Consider the following 25,598-nt stretch of genomic DNA (forward strand, 5'->3'; position numbering starts at 1 on the left):
GATTTAAGTGGAAAGTGCACTGGGGACAACCATGGAAATGACGATGGTGACCTTGGTCCAGGCAGGGTGTCTGTGCAGGTGTGCGTATGTGTGGGGAGGGCGGGGATGGAATGACGACGGCGACCTTGGTCCAGGCCGGGTGTCTGTGCAGGTGTGTGTGCGTGCGTGTGGCGAGGGCGGGGATGGACTCGGACGCTGCATCGAATGCCGCCCTGTGAGTAGTCAGGATGGGGAGGCCTCCACAGCAGGAGCCGCAGGGACAGTGGGCTTCACCTGAAAGGACTCTGTCTGAGGCCCACACGTCCTCCAGGCCCGTGGTTTGACCTCCACAGCTCGCCCATGTGATTTTCTGTTATTTCTAATGCTCTTCTAAGGGTCCCCGTCATTTCCAGTGGATCATTGACCCCAAAGACCCAGCGTCTAGTTTTAGCGAGTGACTGTGAACATGGATGGGGTCAGGGGACGGGAACACACATCAGAAAATTTAAAGTAAAATTAAACTTTAATTAAATTAAAACTTTAATTTTAATTTAATTAAAGTATTTAAGTATACATGTAAAACAGAAATGGTTTTCATTCCTAAGAATGAAGGTCTAGAATTAAAAAACGAAAAAAATAAAATAAAATAAAAAACTTACAAAGAAGTTTGGTCATAAAAACAAACACCTAAGTATCCCACAGATCTGCAGTTGTTCTTGGTTGCAGAATTCATTCATTACTCATTTTTTTGGAGGGGGGGAAATTGCAAATAAATTGCTAAAATATAGGCATATATATACACACACACACACACACACACACACACACACACACACACACACACATATATATGTACAGATAGCCAGATGTGCAAACCCTTATATTTAAAAACAATCCTTCTTAAGTGAAAAAGTCTCAGTCAAGCTAGCAACAAATAAATAGCTAAAAGGAATCCACAGGACAGGACGAGGTCAGGAACAAGGTCAAGAGCGGCGGCGCAGGACCCAGGGAGAAGCAGGTGGCAGCAGCTCACCCTGCAGTTGAGCAGCGTGTAGAGGACGTGGTCGGGGGTGGTCTGGGCCCTCCACTGCAGGACCTCCGCGAGGAACAGGAACTGCAACAAAGCACAGGCGTTAGACCCACACCACCTGGTTTCAGGGGCTCCCTCAACACTGACAGCGGTCTGGTCTGTGTGCGTGCTTTTCTGGGTGCGTCTCCAGAGAAAAGGACGCCCTGGCAGATGTGGTCGACGGAAATGCAGGTGCCGTGTTCTCCTGCCACGGTTCGGCTCCGATGTGCCCCTGGAGAAGAAGATTTCTGAAATCTGCCCAAGATGGGAGAACTGCATCTCCGTCCCCCCAGGTGGAAACCCCCTCCTCCTGGGCCTTCCGAAGATGCCAGGTGATTTCTGGGTGGCAGCGGCAGTCAGCGCTGTCCTGTTGTAACATGGGCTCTCTTAAACTGTTGTTCAGAACGGCCACCCCTGCTGTCCGTCACAGGCACCCCGACCACACAGACGGACCCCGACAGTTCTAGTGGAAAGTCAGCCTCCCTGTCAGGATCCAGGAAACGCTGCGTCTACCCTTCGTCCGTGTTAGTAACAGATGTGCGGGGGGCGGGAAACACGACGACCACAGCTTTCGGTGAACATGTCACTGTGGGTCACCAAACTCACAACATTTTAAATGGCGGCCATACAGAGTGACCCTTAAGAGCTCTCAAGGCTGCTGGTCAGGTGTCTCAGTTGGCATCATCCTGTGCACCAAAAAGGTTGCGGGTTCGATCCCCAGTCAGGGCTCTTTTGGGAAGGCAACCGACCTCTCTCTCCCCCTCCCCGCCCCCTTCCTCTCTCTCTAAAATCAATTAATATATCCTTGGGTGAGGACAAAAAAAAGTTCTCAAGGCTGAATGGTCATAATGGGACTGGTAGCCACAGGTGACAAACTGAGGTGTCTCTGGTGGAGGGGGGCAGAGGACTTCTATGTTCCTAAGGCTGCTCTGAGGAGGTCTGTCTCCCACACCTGGGTTTGAACTGATGTTTTCTTGCATTTGTACCGTGAAGCAGTGCAGGGCCCAGTCAGGGCTGGCGGGAAACAGGGCACAGTGCTCAGGGGCCGAAGGGCTGGACAGAGCTCTCTGGGCACTGGCCCCAGGCCTGCCCGTCGTGGGACGGTGCCATCCACCCTCTGTGCCACCGTGGCATGTTCCACAACACTGCATCCCCTAATACACATGTCCTCATAAAAGTATATGGGTGTCTCTTGCAGAAATGGGAAGGCAGGAAGGAAGCAAAGGTCACCCAAGACGGGAAGAGCAGAAGACGCTGAGCTGGTAAAGCAGGACGCTGGAGCCGGTGCTCCTGTAATTCAGCGTGAGGGGGACGGCGGGGCCCAGTGAAGGCTGGCCCCTCTGCTCTCACCTTCCGGGCCTGGTCGTTGTCTTCTATCTGGCCCAGGTCTCTGCCGCTGGCCTGCGCAATCCTCTTCCCGGACACCAGGTTCCCCACCATCACAGAGGCAGGGCCAATTTCTGGAAAGAAACGGCAGCACATGTGTGAGGAAAACACACACGAGAGTCCCCAAAACATGACCTCCTCTCACCTTGGTAAAGTGCTTACTCTGGGGAAGTCCTTTCAAAGACGTGGCTTTGAAAACATCTAATGACAGCAGGTTTCAGAGAGGTCACCACGATGATGATGGCAAATATAAACTTCGATGAAGGGTAGACAGAAATAACGAGGTCGCCAAACTCCCCAGTGCCGCCCCAGCCCACTGCCTACATTTTCCAGTTAGGGGGATGCTGAGGTCTTCTCACATTAGTGATTACAGAAGAGAGTTCATAAGACAAACACGGAGGTTAAACATGGCGTATTCACTGCTAAGACGTGCGCGACTGGTTCCCTCGTGCTCTTGCACGTCACTGGGAGCTGACCAAACAAGCAAGTGTTTTGTAAGTACCTCCTGGGACAGGTTTGGGGAGTAATGCTGTTGAAGGATGTGGCACAGATTCACTGATCCGTGTACTTCATGGGCTGAAAGGTTTAGGTTCTCTGCAGGCCCACAGGAACATGGAAAAAACCTGAAGGCCCCTGAACAGTCCACGTCCCTTTATGCCCATCACCAACGTGATCACACGCTCTCTTCATCGCTTGTGACTCATTTCAAAAGAGAAATGCAGAAACAGTCTATTCTGGCAGCTTTCCTTTGCTTTTTTTTTTTTTTAATGAAAAAGAGAAGTTTCTTAAAGAGCTAGAGTAACACTTTCAAATTTTCTGACTTCAAGAAACCCGAGATAGCCTCAGTTTTCTGAAAATACCACCATTCACATTTTCTTTTCATTAAACACACACACACACACACACACATATATATATATATATATATATATCAAAACACATTCACTTAATAGAAAAAGGTTAGGCATTCCAGGAGAACACACCAGTGCGAGTGAGAGGGTGTGTATGGGTGACTGCGTGTATGTAAGCATGTGTGACTGTGAGCGTGAGCAAGTGTGACTATGTGTGAGCATGTGTGACTGTGTGTGTGAGCATGTGACTGTGTGTATGTGTGACTGTGAGTGTATGTGTGACTGTGTGAGCATGTGTGACTGTGTGAGCATGTGTGACTGTGTGTGAGCGTGAGCATGCAAGTGTGAGAGAGGAAGGAGGAGGGGGAGGAGAGGGACGTGAGGGAGGAAGGGTGAGAGATATTTACCAAGAGAACTGCAGTTTAAAGTAACAAAGATGTCATCAGTGTTTAATCCTTGGTTTGATGAAATACCACTTGGAGGCCACCCGAGTCCCATCCTTCCTAACGCCTGGTGCAGGCCAAGCTACAGGCCTAGAAATCAGGGCAGATGCTGCATCATTTACTGCACACGGAGCTGTTTGTCTGAAGTTGGGACACGGGTTTAAGCTTTAGGCTGAGCGGTGTGATGATACTGAACATGGCCTATGCCATGCACAGCTGCCCTGACAACCACCCAGTCGTCATCTTGGCTCTCACTGGAGTGATGAGGAATGCAGGGGGTGAGCACCTAATGTCCAGTAGGTGACCCGGCGGGAACCGGCCACCCGCTCTTCTCTGTAGACGCATGGCTGTCCAGAATTTGGTTTGTCAGAAAACAGTCAACTTTCCACAGCTACGCAGGAGACGGCAGGGCTGCAGCTCCAGGGCAGGGCTCAGCTGCGGAGAACAGCCCACCACACAGACGTCTGTGCTGGGGCCCTTGGTTTCAGGCAACTGGTAGGAGCCTTGATGCTGGTTCCCGGGTCACCACAGGACAGGACTTACATACTTAGCTAAATCACATTTGAATTTTTATGTGTGGTGGTTTGGGACCGACTACATTTCTTTTCTTAGCTCTTAATGGAATACTACTGTGCCGTAAAAAAAAAAAAAAAAAGACCTTACCCTTTGTGACAGCATGGATGAACCGCATATGCTAAGTGAAATAAGCCAGTCAGAGGAAGACAATGACCATATGATTCCACTTACATGTGGAATCTAATGAACAAAATAAACAAACAAAACAGAGACAGACCGACAGCTGTCAGAAGGGAGGGAGGTTGGGGGGCTAGGTGAAAAAGGTGAAGGGCACCCTGGAACCTTTTCTCTGCCAAGGGCCATTTGGGTATGTATAACATCATTCACAGGCCATACAACATTATCACCTTAAACATTAGCCTGCTGTATTTGGTCAGGCTAAACTGGTGAGGCGTGTGATGTTAGCTGGTTGACTTCATGGGCCTTATAGGGTCTGCAGGCGGGACGTTCCCCACTCCGAAAGCAAATATAAAATCCCCTAAAGACCAAAAAAAAAAACCCAAAAAACCCCAAACAACTCATAGACACAGACATGGTGATTACCAGAGAGAAAGGGGGGACAGGGGTAGAAGACGGTAAAGGGGGGATAAATAATCATGGAAGGACAGTTGACTTGGGATGGTGAACACACAATACAATATACAGATGATATACCATAGAACTGTAGAACCCCAATAAATTCAATTAAAAATAAAAACTATGACAAAGAAAACCAGGCCATGGCACGTTGGAAGAGATGGTGCTGCCGTGTGGCTGGAGCGAGGCAGCTGCTGCCCAGAGACCAAGGCCCTCGCTCATCATAAGGCCACTGGTTTCCTGTTGTCGGAACTGCGACCAGGTATCCACCTGCTCCTTGGCTGTTGAGAATGCGCAGGACGATTCTACGAAGCCAACTTGGAAACTGGCCTAAACTGGTTTGAAGACTTCTCCATATTTTTTTTAAAGAATCCAAACTATGGCAGGAAAAGCACTGTTTGAGGGGACATCATCAAGGTGTCTTATGTTGTGCTTCTCTGTCTGAGTCGTCTCTCCTCGCTAACAACTTTCTTCTGCTGGCTTTCTCTGGCTGCAGAGCTGGGGCCTGCCGTCTCTCCCCCTGCACGGACTTAAGAGTTCGTATGTTCCTGATGTTGCCGGGAGACAAACAGCTTTCCTGGTGCTTTCATTTAAAAATTCATCTTCATGGGGCATGGGGGCTCTCTCCTTGTTCGCTGAAGAGGGTGCGTGCAAAACACCCCTGCAGTCCTCCTCGGCCCTCAGACTGTGAAAATACAAGCTCGACATGAACCCACACTATGTGTTAAGTCCTCATTTGCTCTCTCTTCCCATGTACAGGTTTACAATCTACAAGTCGGCAGCTTCACCTCAGGGTTGTCGAACTCCTGCCCTCCAGTGCTTGACGGACGGTGTTGCGCACGGCCTCCGGCAGGCGTGAGGGCAGTTTCTCCCCCTGGAGAGCTGAGCCCCGCAGGGCTCCTCTGGCTGCTCGGATGAAGTATGTCCGGGGAAGGTGGGCCTCAGAGCTGCTCCTCGAATTCTGTTGCCCAGAGGATGGGTCAGCGGGCTTTTAACAGCTTTGTGCTCAATAAGATACTTCGCAGCAACAGTGCTGTGAGCTGAGTAAATACAAATTCGTCCAGCGAAAAGGCAAGTAGGTTGTCTACAAATGATCTACATTTTAGGGGCTCTGTTTCAAGCATCTAGCCAAACCCTTGTGCATCAAGGGCCTCACCAAATATGCACTTTGGCTGCTGAGTACTTGTCTGGAGTCATAAATGTTTATTCCAATGGGGCTGTAGAAGTCATCTAGTCCATTTCCCTCCCTGAATTCACGGAAACTGAGGCCGCAGGGAAGGGGCATCACGGGTCATCAACTGAGCCAGGGATGGGAACTGGCACCTCACAGCTGCCATCTACTGTTTGCTAGAAAACAGCTTCTGACAGCACAGAATTAATGACATAACCTCTCAATACTTAACAAGAATAGATGTGATACCAAATGTCAATTCCCTACATTTATCAGTAACCATAAGCTCCACTGACAACGCAGTGGTGTTAAAGCGGTCCCACATCCTCCTGGTCACCTTGGCCGCGCTCCCCCCCAAAAAGAAGGCTTTCCCCATAGTTCCCAGTGAAGACCACCCTAGCCGTTCCCCTCGGCCATGTTTCTTGTTTTGGCTTCTTCGACCCCTGGCAGGTGAGCTGTACCTGTATTTCTGGAATCATATGCATTTGCAAATGATCCCCCTCCATAGATATCTGTCCTGAATTCTGCCGTCACAGTGCTGACCTGCAGGGCTCCATGGTCCCCTCCACACTGTGCACCTGGGGACACTAGGTTGAGGGTGTCCGATGATGCGCGAAGGTGAGCAGGACAGACACACACCAGTCACCTTGGAGTGCACAAGGACCCTGGACAGCCCAACACCTCAACACGCCCAGACAGGGTGTCCCAGTGCAGTCCCTGCCCCGAGACAAGAGGAGACAAAAGACGCGACCGGCCATCCTGCTGTTACGCCCACGAAGGGCGATGCTTTGTGTTTTCAGAGGCTTGAAGGCAGGGTGCCCACAAAATTTAAACAATGAAGACTTTGGGCAGTACAACTCTACATTTTGCTACAACAATCCTATACACCAGGGTTTGGGAGAAAAAAATGAAGGTGAGGGGGTAAAATGGGGAGGAATATTAGTTAAGGAAATCTAGAACGTAAGAAAATAACGGACCAGACAGAAGCAGGACAATAACAAAGGGCAGGGATGCCGGCAAACCTGATGGGCCCAGAAAGCACAGACGGACTTTCCGGGCATTGAAGAGAATCGCCTCACACCAGGACAGTGCAAAGCCCCGCGATGTGCAGCCTCACGCCGACTGCTGCGACATCTCTGTGCTGCAGCGCCAGTAAGAGCAAGGGGCGCAGACCTGGGTTCAAGTTCTGACCCTCTCCTCGTGACAAGACCACTTTTCTCCCGTGGCATCCACATCCTCACATTAACTGAGAGGACCACCTGCCCCACCTATCTCACCCAACCTCGCTTTCGGGGAGTGAGCCTCGGGGTCGGAGGGCCCGTGTTCACCAGGGGTATGTGGCCTGCAGCTGTCTCACCACAAACGCTGCCCCTGCTGTCATTCTACAGGTGACCGCCAGGTCTAGGTCTGTCTCCACCACACTCTGGCCCACAGGTCATTTGTGACAGGAGACGCGAGCACCCCCCCCCCCCCTGTGCTCCGTGAGATGAGGAGTAACACGTACAACATGCTGCACCCTCCATTACCCCGCCAGAGCTCGCTCCTCCGGCATCTGCAGACCCAGCCTGGCGGCCGGGGGCCTCCTGACTGCTCTGGCGGGTCTGCTTCCTCACGACGCACCTTCTTGATAAATCTCCCCTCACTGGAAACTGTGCGACCCTGAGGAGCACAGTCGGCTTCACGGCCAGAGGAGCAAGTCAGGTAATGGGTAATTACGTGTGCCCTAAACTGTGAAGCACCAAACAAATGTTCACTCTCATGACAATACCGCCAACAGGTTTGCAGGATTTACCCCAGTTTTCAAAGTGCTTTCTCATGTGTTAGCAGCTCTGACCCCTAAATTAACCCATGAACCACACAAAGAAGCATTATTCTCATTTGTGTGCAAGGAAACTGGGACCCCAAGAGACTCGGCGCTTCGCTGAGGCCACCAGCAGATGCAGGTCTGACGCCAGCCCAGAAGGCTTGGGACACCGGGCCTCCTTCACTCCGGATGTCTGTACACGCCCGCTCTGAGCGGATTGCGCTGGCCCAGCAGAGGCTGCGTCCACCCTGCAGACAACACCGCTTACGAGGAGCAGGTCCACTCCTCTGGGGTGGAGACCAGGAGGGAGGAACAGCTGAGAATCGCCTCAGTTCACGAGGCCTGGTGAGCATGGCACCAACACCACCAGCTGCAAAGGCCCCCCTGAGACACGGCACCAACCCTCCCAGCCCTTGGCCATACCTGGCTGCTTTTGTCGAGGTTTAGGCAGGTTTGTGACACAAGTGTGGGGGCACATCAGGACATTGCAGGGGTGAAGCGAGCCCTCCAGGAAAAGCTGCTTTGTTTCTGACAAATGGATCCCACCGAGCGGGGTTTTGGGGAGGGTGTTTGCAGGAACCAAGGCCAAGCAATAAACCCCGACTTGATGGATGCTGTCGATGGCCTGGAAATCAGAGAGGAGGCCTGTTAGGACAGGTGCCGTGAGGAGACATCAAGCCCCCGTGCAGGCTATCGGAGCATCGTCCACAGCACCGGAAGCAGGTGCTGCCTGTGGGCAGGCGCCAGGGTCAGAGGGGCTGCCTCGCCAAACCTCGCCAAGTTGAAATCGATAGGGAGGAATTGTGGAATACTGCATACACTAAGAAAGGTAGTTTAGCCCTGGTCAGTTTGTCTCAGCAGTTAGAGCGTTGGCCCATGGACCCAAGAGTCTCGGGTTTGATTCTGGTCAAGGGCACGTACCTCGGTTGCGGTTTGTCCCCGGCCCTGGTGGGGTCATGTGGGAGGCAGCCAATCGGTGTGTCTCTCTCACATTGATGTTTCTGTTTTTCTCTCTCTCTTTTTCCCTGCCTCCCTCGCTCCTTCCCTCCCTCCCTCCCTCCCTCTCTATCTGAAGATAAATGGAAAAATATCTTCAGGTGAGGATTTAAAATAATAAAAGAAAGGAAGTTTGGAGAAAAGTTAACATACTCTCAAGATATACACTCACGACCTCTCAGCGTGAACACAGGAGCCGGTTCTGCAAACCCTGACCGCTAACCTTGGTCTGACAGCTGCCCTCCCACAAATCTAAGTTTCAGGGTTGATGCGATTTCTGACCAAATGGGGTGACAGTCAGGGACAGAAGCAGTCGACGGGGGCTGGCCACATCCTCACAAATGCTACGAAAGCGCTGCGGGCCTGGGAGAGGGCAGGAGAAGGGCTACCTGGAGCACCCGGCTCATCCACTGGAAGCTGTCCTCCTCCGTGGAGTCGGGCCGCTGCTCGGCCACGATCACTATTCTCTCGTCATGCAGGACGGTCACCGAGAACACAGCTATTCTGCAGGGACAGAGGAAGGCGCAGTGAGCTCGGGCCAGAGATGCGTGCATGGGACCAGTCTGCAATGAGGAGCTTCAGAGCCCCAGGTCACAGGCTCGGGGGATCCCAGCACCAAGGGCTGCTCCGGAACAGCCATCAGGACGTCAGAGTCCCATGCGCTGGGTAAGGACAGCGCAGCTCTGAGAGGAGGAGCCTGGCAAAGCTCTGAGGTGCATGGCACACTCCCCCAGGCCACCTGCTGGCTTGGGGACAACCCCCCTACCTCTTAGCGCCCACAGGAGGATCAGTGCGATGATGAGAACTGCTGAAATTTAGAAAACCACCCAAGTCACATCGTGAATTTGCACCCGTGAAGCGATATCCTTCAGAGCAGGAGGAATTTTGCGTTTGCGAAGTAACAGTTCTCCACTAGGCATGTCAGTGGCGCCTCCAATACCCAGCGCCGCTTCACGGAGGGTTAAGGAGAATCCGAAGGTGGCGATGCCTCATCCGAGCACCTGTGTCTCCTACTCCCTTCACTCGCAACACTGAATCAAGGCGCTAAAGCAGTTTATGACCATCTTCAAATTAGCAAACAACACAGGGGCTGTCAACTAACACCGACCCTGTGCCAAGCAAGGCAGGGGTACAACTGGGGAGGGAAGTTGTAGGAGCCAGTTTCCTTGGTAAGTCTGTGCTCACCTATTATTGTGGGTCTTTTGAAAGGACCTGCACCAAGATGAATATTCGACTCTGGGAAATAGTTTTTTATTAAAACTAACTTTCTCAAATGGATTATTTTATTTAACTTAGAGACGTTCAAGAACATATATTTATGGGGCCCAGGAGATCTCTATAAAACTGGACATTCAGAACTAGATGGAATGACAAAGTCAGAGTCCGGTTGCTTCATTTTGCATAAGGAGTAAACCGAGTCTCACCAGTTTAAGGAGCTCATGCCATTTCGGATAAGCGTGACCCACAGAAAACCGCTCAGTTCACAGAGGGTGCACTCACCTGCCCCTGTAGACGAACTTCATGGGCTCCACGGCCAGCGCTGTGGCTACGATGTCGTCGGCATTGTGTCTGCGCCCGCTGACCACCATGAGCCCATCCATCTTGCCCACCACGAAGACAAGCCCCCCAGGGCCGACAAAGCCCAGCAGGCCTGTCCTGACGAAGGGGTACTCGCTGACTGGGGCTCCGGAGCTCGTCACGGGGAACACCTGGGGAAGCATGCCGTGAGTGCCCAGTGAGTGCCCGCGAGTGCCCGTCTTCCCCTCCTCCTTGGAAATGTTCCCTATTCATTCAAAAAGTCTCCCTTATTGGAACTACACTTAAAAAAATGTGAAGGAAGCCCTGGCAGGTTTGGCTCAGCGGTTAGAGCATTGGGTGGTAGACAAAGAGTTGCGGGTTTGAGTCCGGTCAAGGATACACAGCTCAGCTGCAGTTCGGTCCCAGGCCCGGTCGGGGTCGTGCGGGAGGCAACCAATCGATGTGTCTCTCTCACATGGATGTTTCTTCCTCTCTCTCTCTCCCTCTCCCTCTATCTGAAGATAAATGGAAAAGTACTCTCAAGTGAGGATTTAAAAAAGAATAAAGAAAGCAAATCACATGTGTTCAGACTTTACACCTATTTTCCTTAGACCTGGCAGGTGAATTGCACAGAAAAGGAGATGGGGATTTTATTTATATGTGTCTTGAAAATGTGAACTTACATTCAACAAATCACAGTTCTGGACATTAAGAAACTTATCCCCAAAAGAACTCAGGCTTTCCTGTGCATAACGTAACAAAGGTGTGCTCCTCCTGGGTCAGGCCGCACTTGGTCAATGGCAGACACTCTGAGAACATGCAGGCGCAACTGGGCTCCCGGGCAGCTGAGGCCAACGTGTGTGTGTGTGTGTGTGTGTGTGTGTGTGTGCTAATGCTATACATGTGTGCATACAATACACACATCATCTGTGTGCCACACCACCCATGTACACACTGCATACATCACACACGTATACACATAGCATAATACACCCTCCACACCAGTATATCACATGTGTGTATATAATAGGCACACCACACCACACACCCACACCCCCCCCCACATTCACCTGCATATGAAGAGTTATTTAGCGTGCACACTTGTTCACGCCCAGCCAAGTGTGGCCTGAGCTGACCGGCCATAACGGGGCTGACTCGGGCCCCTGCCAGTGAGGCTGTGCCCGCCTGCGCACGTCCCTCCATCCACCCACTGTCCCCGGTGCTCTTACTCAACAGGAAAGGTGAGGGCAACGATATATTAAAAAGGCTCATTTTTAAGAAGCTATATATGCCCTTTTCAACACTGGTTACAAGGTGAAAACAACATAAGCCAAATTTATTAAAAACTGTAACAAATGGCAGGAGAAGATGCAACCATTTTAATGACTATAGAAATGTCTTGAGAAAGCACCATCTTATGTTTCAGGTCTGGGCACCTGGCAACGGTGCTCACCTCCCAGACCTACCTCGAAGGTGTTCTTGGTCATGCCCGAGAGGCCGTAATAGGATGTGCCGGTAGCAATCGCGCACACGCAGAGCTCCCCGATCTCGTCCGTTCTGCACAGCTGAGGGATCCCGTCCGGCTTCACGGAGCACATGATGGCTGAACGTGAACACGGAGCAGGAGATGTTAGTGGGAGCGAGGGGCAGGGAGACTTACAGAGAGAGACATACATGGAGACAGAGAGATCAGTGCGAGTGGAAACACAGGTGAGCAGGAACAAAAGTACAAGTGCGACAGGGAGGTGATGAGCCAGGTAGTCCTTCTCCCTAAAGGTGAGTCATGGCTTTTCATATTGCAGCAAAATGTCAAACTTCACGATGGGGACACCAGGTCATTCCAATGGCTTTAGTTTTAACATGTGAATCGTATGTAAAGGGACAGGAGGATGGCACTCAGAGTAAGCTGGGGTCATCAGCTACAGCCACCCCATCAGCAAAACGCACGCAGCCTCCCGGACGCAACCTCAACTCCGCCACCTGCGCCGCACAAAACACTCGCCCTACAGCCTCTCGAGCTCTTCCGGGTGGAAGGCCCCAGCTTCCCGTGGGAACTGTGATCTTTGATCTCAGATTCTCTGTCAAGCCGGGCCCTTCAGAGAATATTGGTTGAGAGCGTCACAGATGACCATGTCAGCATAAAATTCAGCGATTATAAGTTTTACTGGTCAGTGGCCGATGCTGTCAGGACACCGCACCCTGCATCGGCCACCGCAGACCGTAGGTCTGAGTGGGAGCTGGCGGTCTGGTGAGGTGAGGCGTGTCTGGACGGCTGGGCTGACTGGGAAGAGCCTGGCCCCGTCACCCTGTGTTGGAGTTAAGGTGACAGAACATACTACGTCTAAGAAACAGAGCCGACAAAATGCAGGAGACAGTCAGCTCACTCACGGGGAGAAAATTTCAGAATAAAATTATGCCAAAATATTCTTCACCCATCACATAAAACATCAAAAAGTGTGACGAACCCCTGGGGAGGAGGGAGTGGAGAGAGGGTCATCCCCCACTAGCGGTAGGACATTAATCCTTACAGTTTTTCCAAAGGACACAATATTAGTAGTTACATGGGCATCTGCCCTAGAAGCAAATCGTTTCTAGAACTTTTCCACATGGTCACCCTCACATCTGTGCAGATGAAGCACAGAGTTATTCGTGGCACCCCAGCTCAGCGGCACCAGCTGCACCACCGCTGGGGAGCGGAATGAATTGAATAAACTACACCTAGTCAAACACCACACGCCACATGGCCTGGAAGGAGAGCTCTTCACGCCCTGACGGACAAGCTCTAAGATGCCAGACTGAATGCCCGGAGTCATGCCACGCTGAACAGAGAGAAAACCCACAGTGCTCTCATTACGTGTATTACATGAAATAGGAAAAAAAAAACACCCCACCACAGAGAACATATGTATGTCTCTGAGAGAGAGAGAGAGAGAGAGAGAGAGAGAGAGAGAGAGAGTCCCCAGAGTATTTCTGAAAGGAAGCGTTATTGCCAGAAAGGAAGTTTTATCATTGCATCATTAACCTGAATGTTTTGAGGCTAAAACCTCAGGTATTTATTATCAATTTGAAAAAGAAAATAAATTTTTTGAAGGGGGTATCTCATTGTAGTATTTTACTATTATCTTTATTGTTGGAAGTCTGAAAGAGTTCCTTTTCCCCCCATTGCCACCTTCCTCCCCTCTCCCTGCCCCCCAACCTCCACCCTCACCACACCATTGTTGTGTCCACTGGTCATGCATACATGCATGTAAGCTCTTCCCCTCAACCCCCCTTCCCTCTGAGATTTGTCAGTCTGTTCCCTATTTCCATGTCTCCTCATCTATTTTGTTCATCTGCTTATTTTGTTCATTATATTTTACAAATAAGTGAGATCGTGCAATATTTGTCTTTCTCTGATTGGCTTATTTTGCTTAGCATATACTCTCCAGTTCTCTCCATGTTGTCTCAAAGGTAAGAGATCGTTCTTTCTTACAGCTGCACAGTACTCCATTGTGTACATGTACCACTGCTTTTTTATCCACTCATCTACTGATGGGCACTTGGCTGTTTCCAGATCTTAGCTATTGTAAGTAGTGCTGCTATGAACACAGAAGTACATATATTCTTTTCTGATTGATATTTGAGGCTTCTTAGGATGTATTCCTAAAATGGGATCACTGGGTCAAATGGAAGTTCAATTTTTAATTTTTTGAGGTAACACCATATTGTTTTCCACAGTGGCTGCACCAGTCTGCATTCCCACCAGCAGTACACTAGAGTCCCCTTTTCTCCACACCCTCACCAACACTTGTTGTTTGATGATTTGTTGATGGCGGCCATTCTGGCAGGTGCGAGGTGATACCTCACAGTCATTTTAATTTGCATCTCTCTGATGATTGGTGACATTGAACATTTTTTCATATGTCTCTTAAAATTTTTTAAAGAAGGAAAGAAAAGGAGCCAGGAAGCCTAACTAAGGCTGACAGTGTGCGGTGGGCCTGAGACATAGAGCATGTGGAGGGTTTGAGTGTTTAAGCAGTTTCTGTGACACCAGGGGTACAAGAAGAAAGAGACTCTATGGACAGCCAAGGTGACGTCCAGGAAGCCTGGGCCAGCTCACATCCCGGTGCAGAGGGGCCCTGGGGATGCTCCCATGGGCTCCACATGGGCCCTGCACCTACACGTGCTTATGGCATGTGCTGGGTGTGAGGAAGCTATGCCGATTTCCAGTGCAGTGCACGTGTGCATCTGCGGGGCTGCTCTGTGCCTGGATGTGACCGCCCCCTACCAGGGAGACTGAACTCCTGTGTGTGCAGGGCTCATCAGGAGAAGGTCCAGACTCAAGTGCTCAAGTGGAACCTGCACCTGAAAAGGGGGCCCACTCCACTGCGGGGATCTAAGTGCTCACGAGCATCCTGAGAGAGGGACGCGTGTGAGGAGAAGCAGGACCAGGTAAGGGTATTCTGCAAGTCAGAGGGTGGGCTCCCCTCTCCTGCCAGCCTAGCCAGTCTCCCTGAGCTTCCCGGAGCCTTATGAAGTCACAAGAGGTGCCCAAGTGCAGGGAAGGGGTGGAGGGCAGGTGGGGTTCTGCAGGGCGGATCCTTCAATCAGGGATCCTCTCTGCTCGTTTCTGGAGATGGTTTCTGTGACTTTTAAAAAGGGCTCTATTGCTAAAACAAGTTTCACTAACTACCCAGACCCCATTCCTGTGTTCACTCATCTGCTACCCGGCTAGCTGGCTCCCAGCTCTACACAGTGTGTTGGGGTGATCAGCGATAGAGTCTGAGCCTCAGGGGAGAAGCCACTAGTTGTCACTGGGGGTACAGAGAGTCCCACCACCCCCATAGGAAGGGGCCCTGGGTTCCAGTGCAGAGGAAGCCCTGCCTCAGCCTCAGGGACATTTTGGTTTCCTGTCACCAGGAGGGGCAGCATTACCACCAACGGTGAAGCTAAACAAACAGGTGAGGGGACTGGAATGAGACAGGAATGAAGCATCACTGAGAGCCGCCTGCTGATGCTCTCAGGGCAGCATTTGGTAAGCGATCCCTCCACTGCCCACATCTGGGGCCCTGGCCAGACTCCGGCACTGTCTGCCCGGTGCCCACACTCACCTCCAGGCATCACTAGGCCGACGTCCTGCACAGTGAGTACAGACAGCTTTTCTTCCGAGTCCACTCGGATGACCCCATAAGTCAGCCCGTGCATGGAGAGGACGCCCCGGCCTGGGGGCTGGTTGCTGTCATCCGTGGGCCTGTAAGACAGTTCCGTCTGAGTACGTAGAAGCAGTGCCGTCTTCGTAAGCAGACACGCACCTGACACCTGCACACTGAAGGCAACCGCCCGCATCCTGCAGGGCTCCTGGAAGACCTGGCTGCCACGTTCCCAGGGGCTCAGCTGTCGGGGACCCTGTTTCTGATATGTTAGTATCCACTACTTCTACCTCTTGGTTTCCAGAATATTTTAAAAACACTCAGCAGTGTTCCCTTAACATCCTGCTCTCACTTATATACGCCCCAGACTGACTGGTTCAGTTCTCTCTTCAACCCCCTTCTCTGCAAGATCACATTTTCCAGTTTTGGAAATGGTTACAAAGGGAGAGTAATGATTCTAAGAACATGATGATAGCACTGAATATAAATGACAGATTCTGCGTATCGAGCCTCAAATTCAGATGCGCATGGTGTAGGCTCAAGCGCAACCATATGTTGAAATGAGACTGATGCTATGCCATTCTGCATGGCAAGTCCCTGGGGACACTGGATGAGAGACGTGCTGTAACATAAGTTATGGTCATGGGAAATGGGGTTTTGGATGAAGTGCGGTTTCACTGCATCCACGGTCCATCTCCTCCATGCCCACGGGCTCCACGCTCTGCCCCCACCCCTCCTGGCCTCATCGCCACTCCCACTCTCCTCCCGTGCCCAGCCCGCCCCCACCCGGGGGCTTCTGCACTTGTCCTGGCCTCTACCTGGAAGTTGTTCCCGCAGATGTCTACGCTACTTCCCCTCACGCTGTCTTCTGGGCGGCTCGAATACCCACCTGCTCCCAGCACCATCTCCACAGAGGGTGCCATCTGACTACCTGTGAGGGGGCTCTTCCATCGGTCTCAACTTCCTGGTCACTGCTGTCCCCCGCCCCCAGCAGTCTCTAGCAATAGGTGTATGACTGAACTAAACGAATGAACTATTTCCAAGATTATGGGCTTTATCCCCACAAACTAAAGATTATTCCAAGGGAGCTAGGTAAACGTATTATTTCTGTAATTTTCCGTCTATAAATGTTTAATGTAGTTTTAGGATCTAAAGACTGGACTATAAAAACAGGAGTTTGCTATTGGGCTTCCAAATATCACGAACCTACAAGCATAAGCAGGGAAACATGGAAGTTAAAATTCACAAAAGGAGGTCTCACTTGAATGAAGTAACTAGTGTATATTAAAAAAAAGTAGATGTTATGTGTCAGTTATAGTTCAATAAAAGATAAATAAAAAGAGAAGCATAAAAGACTTGGAAACAGAATTATTCTGGAGCAATCAAAAGGGCAGAGCTGCCCTGGCCGGGTGGTTCAGTTGGTTGGAGTGTCGTCCTGTACACCAAAAGGTTGTGGGTTCGATCTCCAGTTGGGGCACATATAGGAGGCAACCAATCGATGTTCTCTCACATCAATGTCCCTCTCTCACTAAAAATTAAAAAAAAAAAAAAAAATTATATATATATATATATATATATATCCATCCTCAAGTGAGGTTTAAAAAGGAAAAAAAAGGTGTGTGTGGGGGCAGAGCCCACCTAATGGAAGTCTGCTCACATAATAAAGGCCACAGAAACTACGTGGACATGAGCTCCAGATGCTGGAGTCTATACTATTGCCCTGGCCTTTTCTTTTCCAAAGACTCAACACATCAGAACTTTGAAGTGAAGAGAGGAAGGGTCCCCTACTGCCAGCACTCATCACCTGCGCCAGCACCTGGCCAAGATCCAGAGGACAGTCAGAATTCGTGAGCCTTAGTTGTGGGTTGAACTGTGTCCCCAAAAAGATATGTCCAAGTTCTTTTTTTTAATCCTCACCCAAGGACATTTTTTTGTTTTTTTGTTCAGGTAGAGCGGGAGGGAGACAGAGGAGGAGAGAGAGAGAGAGAGAAACATCGACGTGAAAGGGACACATCGAGTGGCTGCCTTCCGCATGACCAACCAGGGCCGGGCACAAACTGCAACCGAGGTACGTGCCCTTAGCGGGAACTGAACCCGGGTCTCTCCAGACCGCAGGCTGATGCTCTAACCGCTGAGCCAAACCAGCCAGGGCTATGTCCTAGTTCTAACACCGGAACTCTGAATGTGGCTTTACTGGGAAGGAGGGCTCTGCAGATACAGTTAGGATGAGGTCACCCTGAGTGACAGTGCACCATCTGTTGTCTTAGTTACCAGACCCACTTTCTTGTGTTTAATGGTAAATGAGAAGCAAGATTCTGAAAGGTCATAATTAAACACCTTACATTAGAGCTGCATTTGTTAAAGGAAATTTTCAATAACTTCCATAAAATGATTGTTACAAAAGACTGAGAATCCTCACTTAAAATGTCAACCAATGACACTAATCCTGCGTTACTTCACCCCCTACCACTATGAGTATATTTGACAGAGTCCCTGAGGGTCGGAGACAACGCAGACCCCGGCTTGTTTCTCGGCAGATGTGCGAAAAGGCAGAGCAGGAGCGTGTGCATTCCTAGACGCAGCCCTTGGCCTCGTACCCCCCTCACCACAGATGACAGACCCGGTTCTGTCCCCGAGGCTTTTCTGCAGGACCCACCCGCCACAGCGCCTCCTGCCTGACGACAAAGTTTTGCTTACTTGACAATTATGTGTCTCGAATTGCCTGGGCCCTCACACATACCAACTCACTTAATCCACAAACCTTTGCAGGCACCACTACTCCCTCCCTCACGTCAAGGATTAGAAACGTTGCCCTGGCTGGCTTGGCTCAGTGGTTAGAGCGTTGGCCCTCCGACCAAAGAGTCATGGGTTCGATTCCAGTCAAGGGCAAGTACCTTGGTTGTGGTTCGATCCCTGGCCCCGGTCGGGGTCCTGTGGGAGGCAACCAATCGATGTCTCTCCCTCTCTTCCTCTCTCCCACTCTACCTGAAAAATCAATGGAGAAATATCCTCGGGTGAGGATTAAAAAAAGAGAGACAGAGATTAGAAACGCTAACCTAGCTGCCGTGTGAGTGGAGGGCTTGGAGAGATCCACACCCAGGCCCTGCCCTGGGCTCACTTGTGTCCTTGCCTGGCACTTTCCCAGCCTCTGGCCTAGAAGACTGAGCACCTTTTAGTTCACTGGGAACTTTTCTTTTTATGAAATTAAAAAAATTTTTTTTTTCTTTATTTAGAGAGAGGAAGGGAGAGGGAGAGAGAGATAGAAACATCAATGGGAGAGAACATTGATTGGCTGCATGCCCTGCATGCCCCCCACTGGGGATCTGGCCAACAACCTGGGAATGTGCCCTGACCAGGACTCGAACCGGCGACCTCTATGGTACATGGGTCGACGCTCAACCACTGAGTCACACTGGCCGGGCTTTATGACATTTGGAAACAAATGATATGAGCACATCCTTGTCTCATTAAGTCTAACACTGTGCAAGAACACACAGCAAAAGGCAAAAGTTCCTGCTTACCCTCCCCCACACACAGGCAGCCGCCACCAACACCTCAATCTGTGAAGTTCAAGTTTCTGTGATGTACATTTACATATAAAATATGTTTGTACACAAATAATTTATATTCAAAGGAAAGCAAGCAGGACCACAATATGTGCATTCTTCTGCAACTTGCTTTTTCACTAAATACACCTTGTAGGTCTTTCCATCTGAGTGTGCATGTGTAGTATGTGAACTGTGCACACACTGAACTGACCTCTCTTCATTGTTAGATGGTATTCAGTAATGTGACTATATGATCAGTTATTTTATTCCACTTAATTTTTATACAGCTGGAAATATTTCTGTAAGATACATCATGAGAAAGGGACTGGAATAATAAATACGTACATTTAGCCTGGCTGGTGTGGCTCAGGGGTTGAGCATCGACCCATGCACCAAGGAGTCACCAGTTCGATTCCCGGTCAGGGCACATGCGCAGGTTGTGGGCCGGATCCCCGGTGGGGAGCATGCAGGAGGCACCCAGTTGATGTTCTCTCTCAATGATGTCTCTATCTCTGTCTACCTCTCCTTTCCTCTCTCTCTCTCTCTCACATCAATAAAGAAAAAAAAGTACATTAAAATTTTTAATAAAGTCTAAATACCTTCCAACAAGACTACCACTAACAGTGTGTGAGTCTTATTTTTTCATTCACTAGACTTGTACGTTGTTGTACTGCGTCTGTGCAGTGTGCCATTCTCGGCACTTAGGTCTGTGAACTAGTCTATCCTACGGCGACTGTGAGACAGGTACGGCTGTTGCCCCATTCACAGGCGGGGGGTGGTGGTGGTGAGGAGAAGTGTGCACGGACACAGCTGAGGGGCACACAAAGCTGGGCCGGCCTCACACCCTGTGCTTTGTCCCCGGTGCTCAGGGGCCTGTCAGCAGCGCCTGCTTCTGCACCCTGGGGTCAACACTGCTATTCAACCTTAAAACTGTTCCCAATTTGACGAGTAAAGTACCATTCCTCATGGGGTTTCAATTTGTATTCCCTTGGTTATTAACCAAGTCAGATCTTTATTTCCATAACACCTTCCTAGGAAATAAAACATCTAAGCAATTGAACTAGGTGAAAATATAATCCCAATAAGCAGAATTCCTGGGTATTTCAGTTACCTCCATAATCAAAAACAGTAAATTAAATAATGGCTAAAGGAGCTCTGGACCTATCTGTCATCGTCCAGGTTCAACCCAGGATGAAGCTGTGACTCTTGATGACTCAGCTCCAAGTGGCCCAGGAGTGTGACTTAGGGAAGGGACAATCCCAGTGACATTCAAGGCTGTACAAAGGTAACCCTCACACTCAGAGAAGGAAGAGGGTGTGTGGCTATGTGTGGCCAATGCTGCGATGACAGCAAAGGGACAAAGACCAGAACGAAAGACACGGAAAGAGGAAGGTGTGTGTCACCTCAGCACTGCCTCCTAAGCAACATGCTCGGGGGCGAGTGGTTTCAGTCAGTTTGCATCACTTTACCTGTCGCCCACCGCCAGTAGCTGACACGCCTGTGCTTGTGGAACACCTGAATAAAAGCTGCTCTCGATCTCAACGAACACACCTACAGTTTGCTACTACTGACAGCAAACACCCTCGCTGGACTCAAACACACATTAATGCAAAATAAACTCAAGTGAGTGAAGGCAGTCGTCAAGATTTCCATCCCAGAACCAATCCAGTAACTGCAGCCCGTCTGCTGCCATTCACCGAGCCTTCTGCCTCCTCCTCTCCTCTTACATGGGCAATCTCTAATTTAGTAATTCCCAACTAGGAACATGTGGAGAGCAAAGGAGTGAAGTCTCGGGTAACTGCACATTTCTTCTCCTCCAACAATACTGATTAGAGCATCGCTGTATAACAGCGCTATGGAACAACACACACGTGTGCATATACATGGGTATACAAATAACACAGATTACATACACAGTATTACTGCAGTAATACTAGCATTGATAACACTGGCTTAACTCTCACTGTGCACCAGGCATACCTCCGAGCTCTGTGTATACTAACACGTTAGATGCTCACGGGACCCTGTGGTGTGGGCGCTGCTGTTCCCCTCTTTTTACGGATGAAACTCTGAGGCCTGAAGGTTGAGGCTTCGCCAAGTTACAAAGCCAACAAGTGGAAAAGCAAAGCAAGTGGAACATCGTCTAGGGCCCCAGATCCATGACTCACTGGGCCAGGCTCCCTGGACACGGAGGACAAGGGTGTAACATGCGCCTGGGATCCAGGAGCTCTTCCATGTGGCGTCAAAGAGCCGCCCATGACCGCTCCCCTGGGAAATACATCTGCGCTCCAAATAAGCCACTGAAAAGTGGCAGGGCCATCCATCTACTTCTGCCCACGGCAGCCAGGCCTTCCCTTCTGAACCCGGGACCTGCCTTCCAGGAGCTGCCCTGCTGCTCCCATCTGGAGGGTGCGCAGACAAATGTAAACTAGCCCCAGGAAGGAGCCTGGGTGACCAAACATACAGTCGCTGATTGGGGCCTGTCTCCACTTGTCTCCTTCTCTAGGCGAATCTTTTCTGCTGTGGCAGGACAGCCACTGGCAAATTACAAGTACTGATAAAAAATGCCCCTTAGCCCTGGCTGCTGTGGCTCAGTTGGTTTGCGTATTATACCATGCACCGAAAGGTCGCCAGTTCAATTCCCAGTCAGGGCACATACCCAGGTTGTGGGCTCATCCCTGGTTGGGGTGTGCGGGAGGCAACCAATCAACCGCCCCCATTTAAAAAAGTGTCCTTAAAAGGATGAGAAGTGGCTGAGGTTGAGTACTTGTTTTTTTTATCCTCACCCAAGGACATTTTCCCACTTTTTTGTTCAGATAGAGTGGGAGGGAGAGAGAGGAAAAGAGAGAGAGAGAGAAACATCGACGTGAAAGGGACACATCGAGTGGCTGCCTCCTGCACGACCAGCCAGGGTCGGGGACAAATTGCAACCGAGGTACGTGCCCTTAGCGGAAACCGAACCCGGGTCTCTCTGGACCACAGGCCGACGCTCTAACCGCTGAGCCAAACCGGCCAGGGTGAGTCCTTGTTTTAATAGAAAATCTATTTCAGGGCATACTCCTACAATACAAATTTCAGGAGAAATCCAGTCAAATCCATGGATATACCCGTATTCAATATTCAGTGTAATAGAGACTTTCAAAATGCAACAGATACCTAAGCTTTCAGTTACACTGATGATCTTTAATAGGGAAAGACACAAGGTCAAAACAGCATACCCCCAAGTTATGAATTAATTTAATGTAATTTTCTCCCTTTTCCCTGATGGGAGCAATACATGCCCTTTTAGGAAAAAAAGAAAAGAGCTGCGTTAAACAGAAACAGAACTTATCCCTGCATCCTGTTCTCACCTGTTCAGTTTAGTATGTAGCTTTCAGATTTTTTTCCTTACTAAATATACCATTTAGAAACACTTAAATTTTTTTTTTTTTTTTTGAGCCAGAAAAGGGATCACGCCAAACAAGTTGTTTGCAACTGTGTTTCCGTTTGCTCTGGCTACTTTTCCATGTGGAAGGGCTCGCTCCTGACCAGCTGGTGGGTAAGGCCAGCCTGCAAATCAGGGGTGGGGCTACTTCCTCAGCGGTGAGCTGCCTGCAGCTCCGCCGGCACCTCCGCCAGCCAGTACCCACAATGCGCTCAAACCCAGACAGATGCAAGCAGTCAGGAGAACTCCGCGAAACACGACGGGGCCGTCACTTTGCTCTTCACTGCCACTTAACTGAGCCATCGTTTCATTTAGATGATTATCGTCTCTAGACTTGTGTGGTTACAGGTGTTTTAAAATTTTATCTAAATTTTTAGATAAAATTACGAACAATATATTTTATCTTCTTGTGTTTTAAAAATACGATGATAGGTCTCCAAGTCTGACTTTCTGAGAGGTCAAACACATTCCCGAGAATCCCACTTCAATCCTGAGGCTGGTGCTAACTTCTTCTCACTCTGGATCACTGGCTGGTGTGCCCCTGCCAGAAACTGTCACGTTTCGGTGTCCAACAGGCCTTACGTCGCATAGACCGCCCTTTGGGTATATCTCCTCCTGGTTTTCTTCAAGCTCTCTAAATACTAGGTTAGATATTTCCAACATGAAAAATGGTTAAGGTGACGGGGGGTATATCTTTACTGTTCTCCGAAATTATTGTTTTAATCACATATTAAAATGTACATGTTTTATATAATTATTACCTATTCATTGCTAAAGCATCAAGGTACTGAGATAATACCTTGTAGTTAGGCCATGCTTTTTTTTTTTTTTTTCTTAGTTCAATCATTATCAAAATGTAGCTTTAAAAGAATGGACTCTACCATCTATATTTGAGAGACAGAAACAGAACCAGATAGCAGTCTAGCAGGTCTCTGGAGCCAAAATAATAATTTGCTGGTGTTCATTTTGTCATTTGCCCTTTTTTTTGGGGGGGGGGGGGGCGGATTCTACTGAAGAGTTTAGGCATCATGAATCCATATCGCTCCAATATTTTTTATTCTACAGTAAATCTTCAGAGAAAAAGGAAATACAAAACATTGACCCAGACAATGAAGTTTTAAAAATAAGAAAGCAGATCAAATGCATGAGTAACAATACAGAGCACATGGGAGCCAGGGCAGACTCCACTAGAGAACAAGGTGGTTTCCTGCCACCGCCTGGTTGACTGACACTGGATGGAGACTGACATGTATGAAGAGGACATGTATGAACACAGGCATGTCTCCTGCCCTTTTTCCTTCAAGTTCTCCAACTCATGTTCTTAAAAATCCTCAACCACCCTACAACGAATGTCACTCATTTTCTGGCCTGATCTCACTTCCTCCTAGAGAGCAGCCTTCCCCTGAGGGGATGCTGACGAGGGGCCAGTCCTGGCAGTCAGAACAGCCTGGGCAGCACATCTGAGGGGCACACTGCTCTGAAGCCAGGGTGCCAGCTGGCTGCCCCCCACATCATGGCCAGAGTCCTGCTGCCAGCTCTCCAGAGCACCTGTCCATCCTGCCCGCTCTCAAGGGAAATACTAGAGGTAGCCATTGACTCCGTGCACCCCACAACCTTCCAATATGCTCCCTTCCCTGCTGTATAAGTGAGAGGCATTCTTACAAGAGGAGCGGCATCAAGATACTTAACGGCTGTAACCATGGACACCAACCCATCAGCCAGGCTGTCTGCTCTGGAAGGACCAGCTCGGAGCAGCCCGAGAAGCTAGGCCAGTGCACACAGCCGTCCCCACGTGGCACTCTGCAACCACTCAGCTTACTGATTTACACGTGTCTGTTTCACAGAAGAGAATCACAGAGCAGTCTATGTTCCAGAAAAGGCCAAAGGTCCTACAAGTCGTGAGCAATGGGATGCATCAGCAGTTTTATCTTCACTGACGACCACAGACAATAACTGAGGATCATTTTCTATCTAAGTGGGTGAAAGACCAAGCGAGCAATCAGCTGCTCCCGGCTCTTTACTGGAAGTTCACCATCAGAGCAGAACAAGCCGTCTCAGGAAGACAGAAAAGCACGGGATACAAGGACTTTCTAAAAGCTTGCGGAGGAAAACGTCCGTTCACAGGCTTGCTTAATGACAGGTCTTTCTTTGCAACAAAATGAGACAACAGAGCAGCCAAACTCTTTTTTTTCTCTTTAAAATTTATCTTATGGGCAGTATACATAATGTGAGAGATTGCAATGCTTCCAGCACTAGACTTATAGGGACATTTAAGAACGTGTGCTCACATCAAAACCCTTGAGCAATGAATGACGAGGCTTTCTGGTCCCCACTCAAAATGGTATGAAAACAATGAATCGAAACTGTTTTCTTAACCACCTGGCCTCTGCCCTCTGTAAGTGAAAAATTCCCTTCGGGTCTTCTGTGTGTTTCAAGGAAGAAAGCAAGCACTTAGCATAAACGACAGCATGAGTTTAAGTGCTTGATTTCCAAAACGAGAATTTGTGCCAACCTTTCAGTGGACAGTCAGTTGTTCATGTGAAACACCAGGAACAGGGAATTTTAACCTAAATTCACATTACAGAAAATAGCCCAGAGAGGAATAGGTCAATAAAAATCAACTGTGAATGCTGTTTTCATCAAATGTGCTTGAAAATAACTTGTGGCTAGCCGAGAGCTGATGACCATCCTGCGCCCTCCGGGTACTCTCTTCCTGGGTAGGACAGGCTTGCACATGCCCACCTCCTGTCCCCCAGTGCTGCTCAGGGACACCGGGCAACATGGCTCAGCAAGAGCACCCGCGAACCCCAGGTGTACCACCAAGTGGCTCCGCACCTCAGAAAACCAGCGTTTTTAAAGTGCAATACATGTACAAAGGGCAAAAAACGAAAATGACAGAAACTGCATGTCAAAGGGCACAGGCGACAAACATTTCACTTCACCCGACACTGACTCTGTTCCACCCCAAATTAATCCTGGGCCTGATGGGAGCAAATGAAAAAGTGGGTACCCTGCAAGGACAAGATGTTGGTGTCCCCCCAGCGGTGTCCACTCACACGGGGATAACAGTGAATCGCCAGAGCGAGGGCTGCTTCCCTCGCTAGTGAATCTAGACATTTTAAAGACTC

At 49.6% G+C, this 25,598-nt stretch overlaps 1 protein-coding gene across 3 annotated transcripts in view; it reads right to left on the reverse strand.

The window, feature by feature from the left end:
• Positions 1-25,598, reverse strand: part of DIP2C (disco interacting protein 2 homolog C) — a 214,807-nt gene that overhangs the window by 77,659 nt on the left and 111,550 nt on the right. For all 3 annotated transcript variants that reach the window (XM_036260201.1, XM_036260223.1, XM_036260212.1), the window contains 7 exons: positions 15,460-15,599; positions 11,836-11,972; positions 10,352-10,560; positions 9,241-9,355; positions 8,279-8,480; positions 2,399-2,508; positions 1,013-1,093 (listed from right to left, as the gene is read on the reverse strand). In XM_036260201.1, coding sequence (XP_036116094.1) covers positions 1,013-1,093; positions 2,399-2,508; positions 8,279-8,480; positions 9,241-9,355; positions 10,352-10,560; positions 11,836-11,972; positions 15,460-15,599 — 994 coding nt within the window. The remainder of the gene's footprint in view (positions 1-1,012; positions 1,094-2,398; positions 2,509-8,278; positions 8,481-9,240; positions 9,356-10,351; positions 10,561-11,835; positions 11,973-15,459; positions 15,600-25,598) is intronic.

Source organism: Molossus molossus, unplaced genomic scaffold (genome assembly GCF_014108415.1).
Source record: "Molossus molossus isolate mMolMol1 unplaced genomic scaffold, mMolMol1.p scaffold_m16_p_1, whole genome shotgun sequence".
Taxonomy (NCBI): domain Eukaryota; kingdom Metazoa; phylum Chordata; class Mammalia; order Chiroptera; family Molossidae; genus Molossus; species Molossus molossus.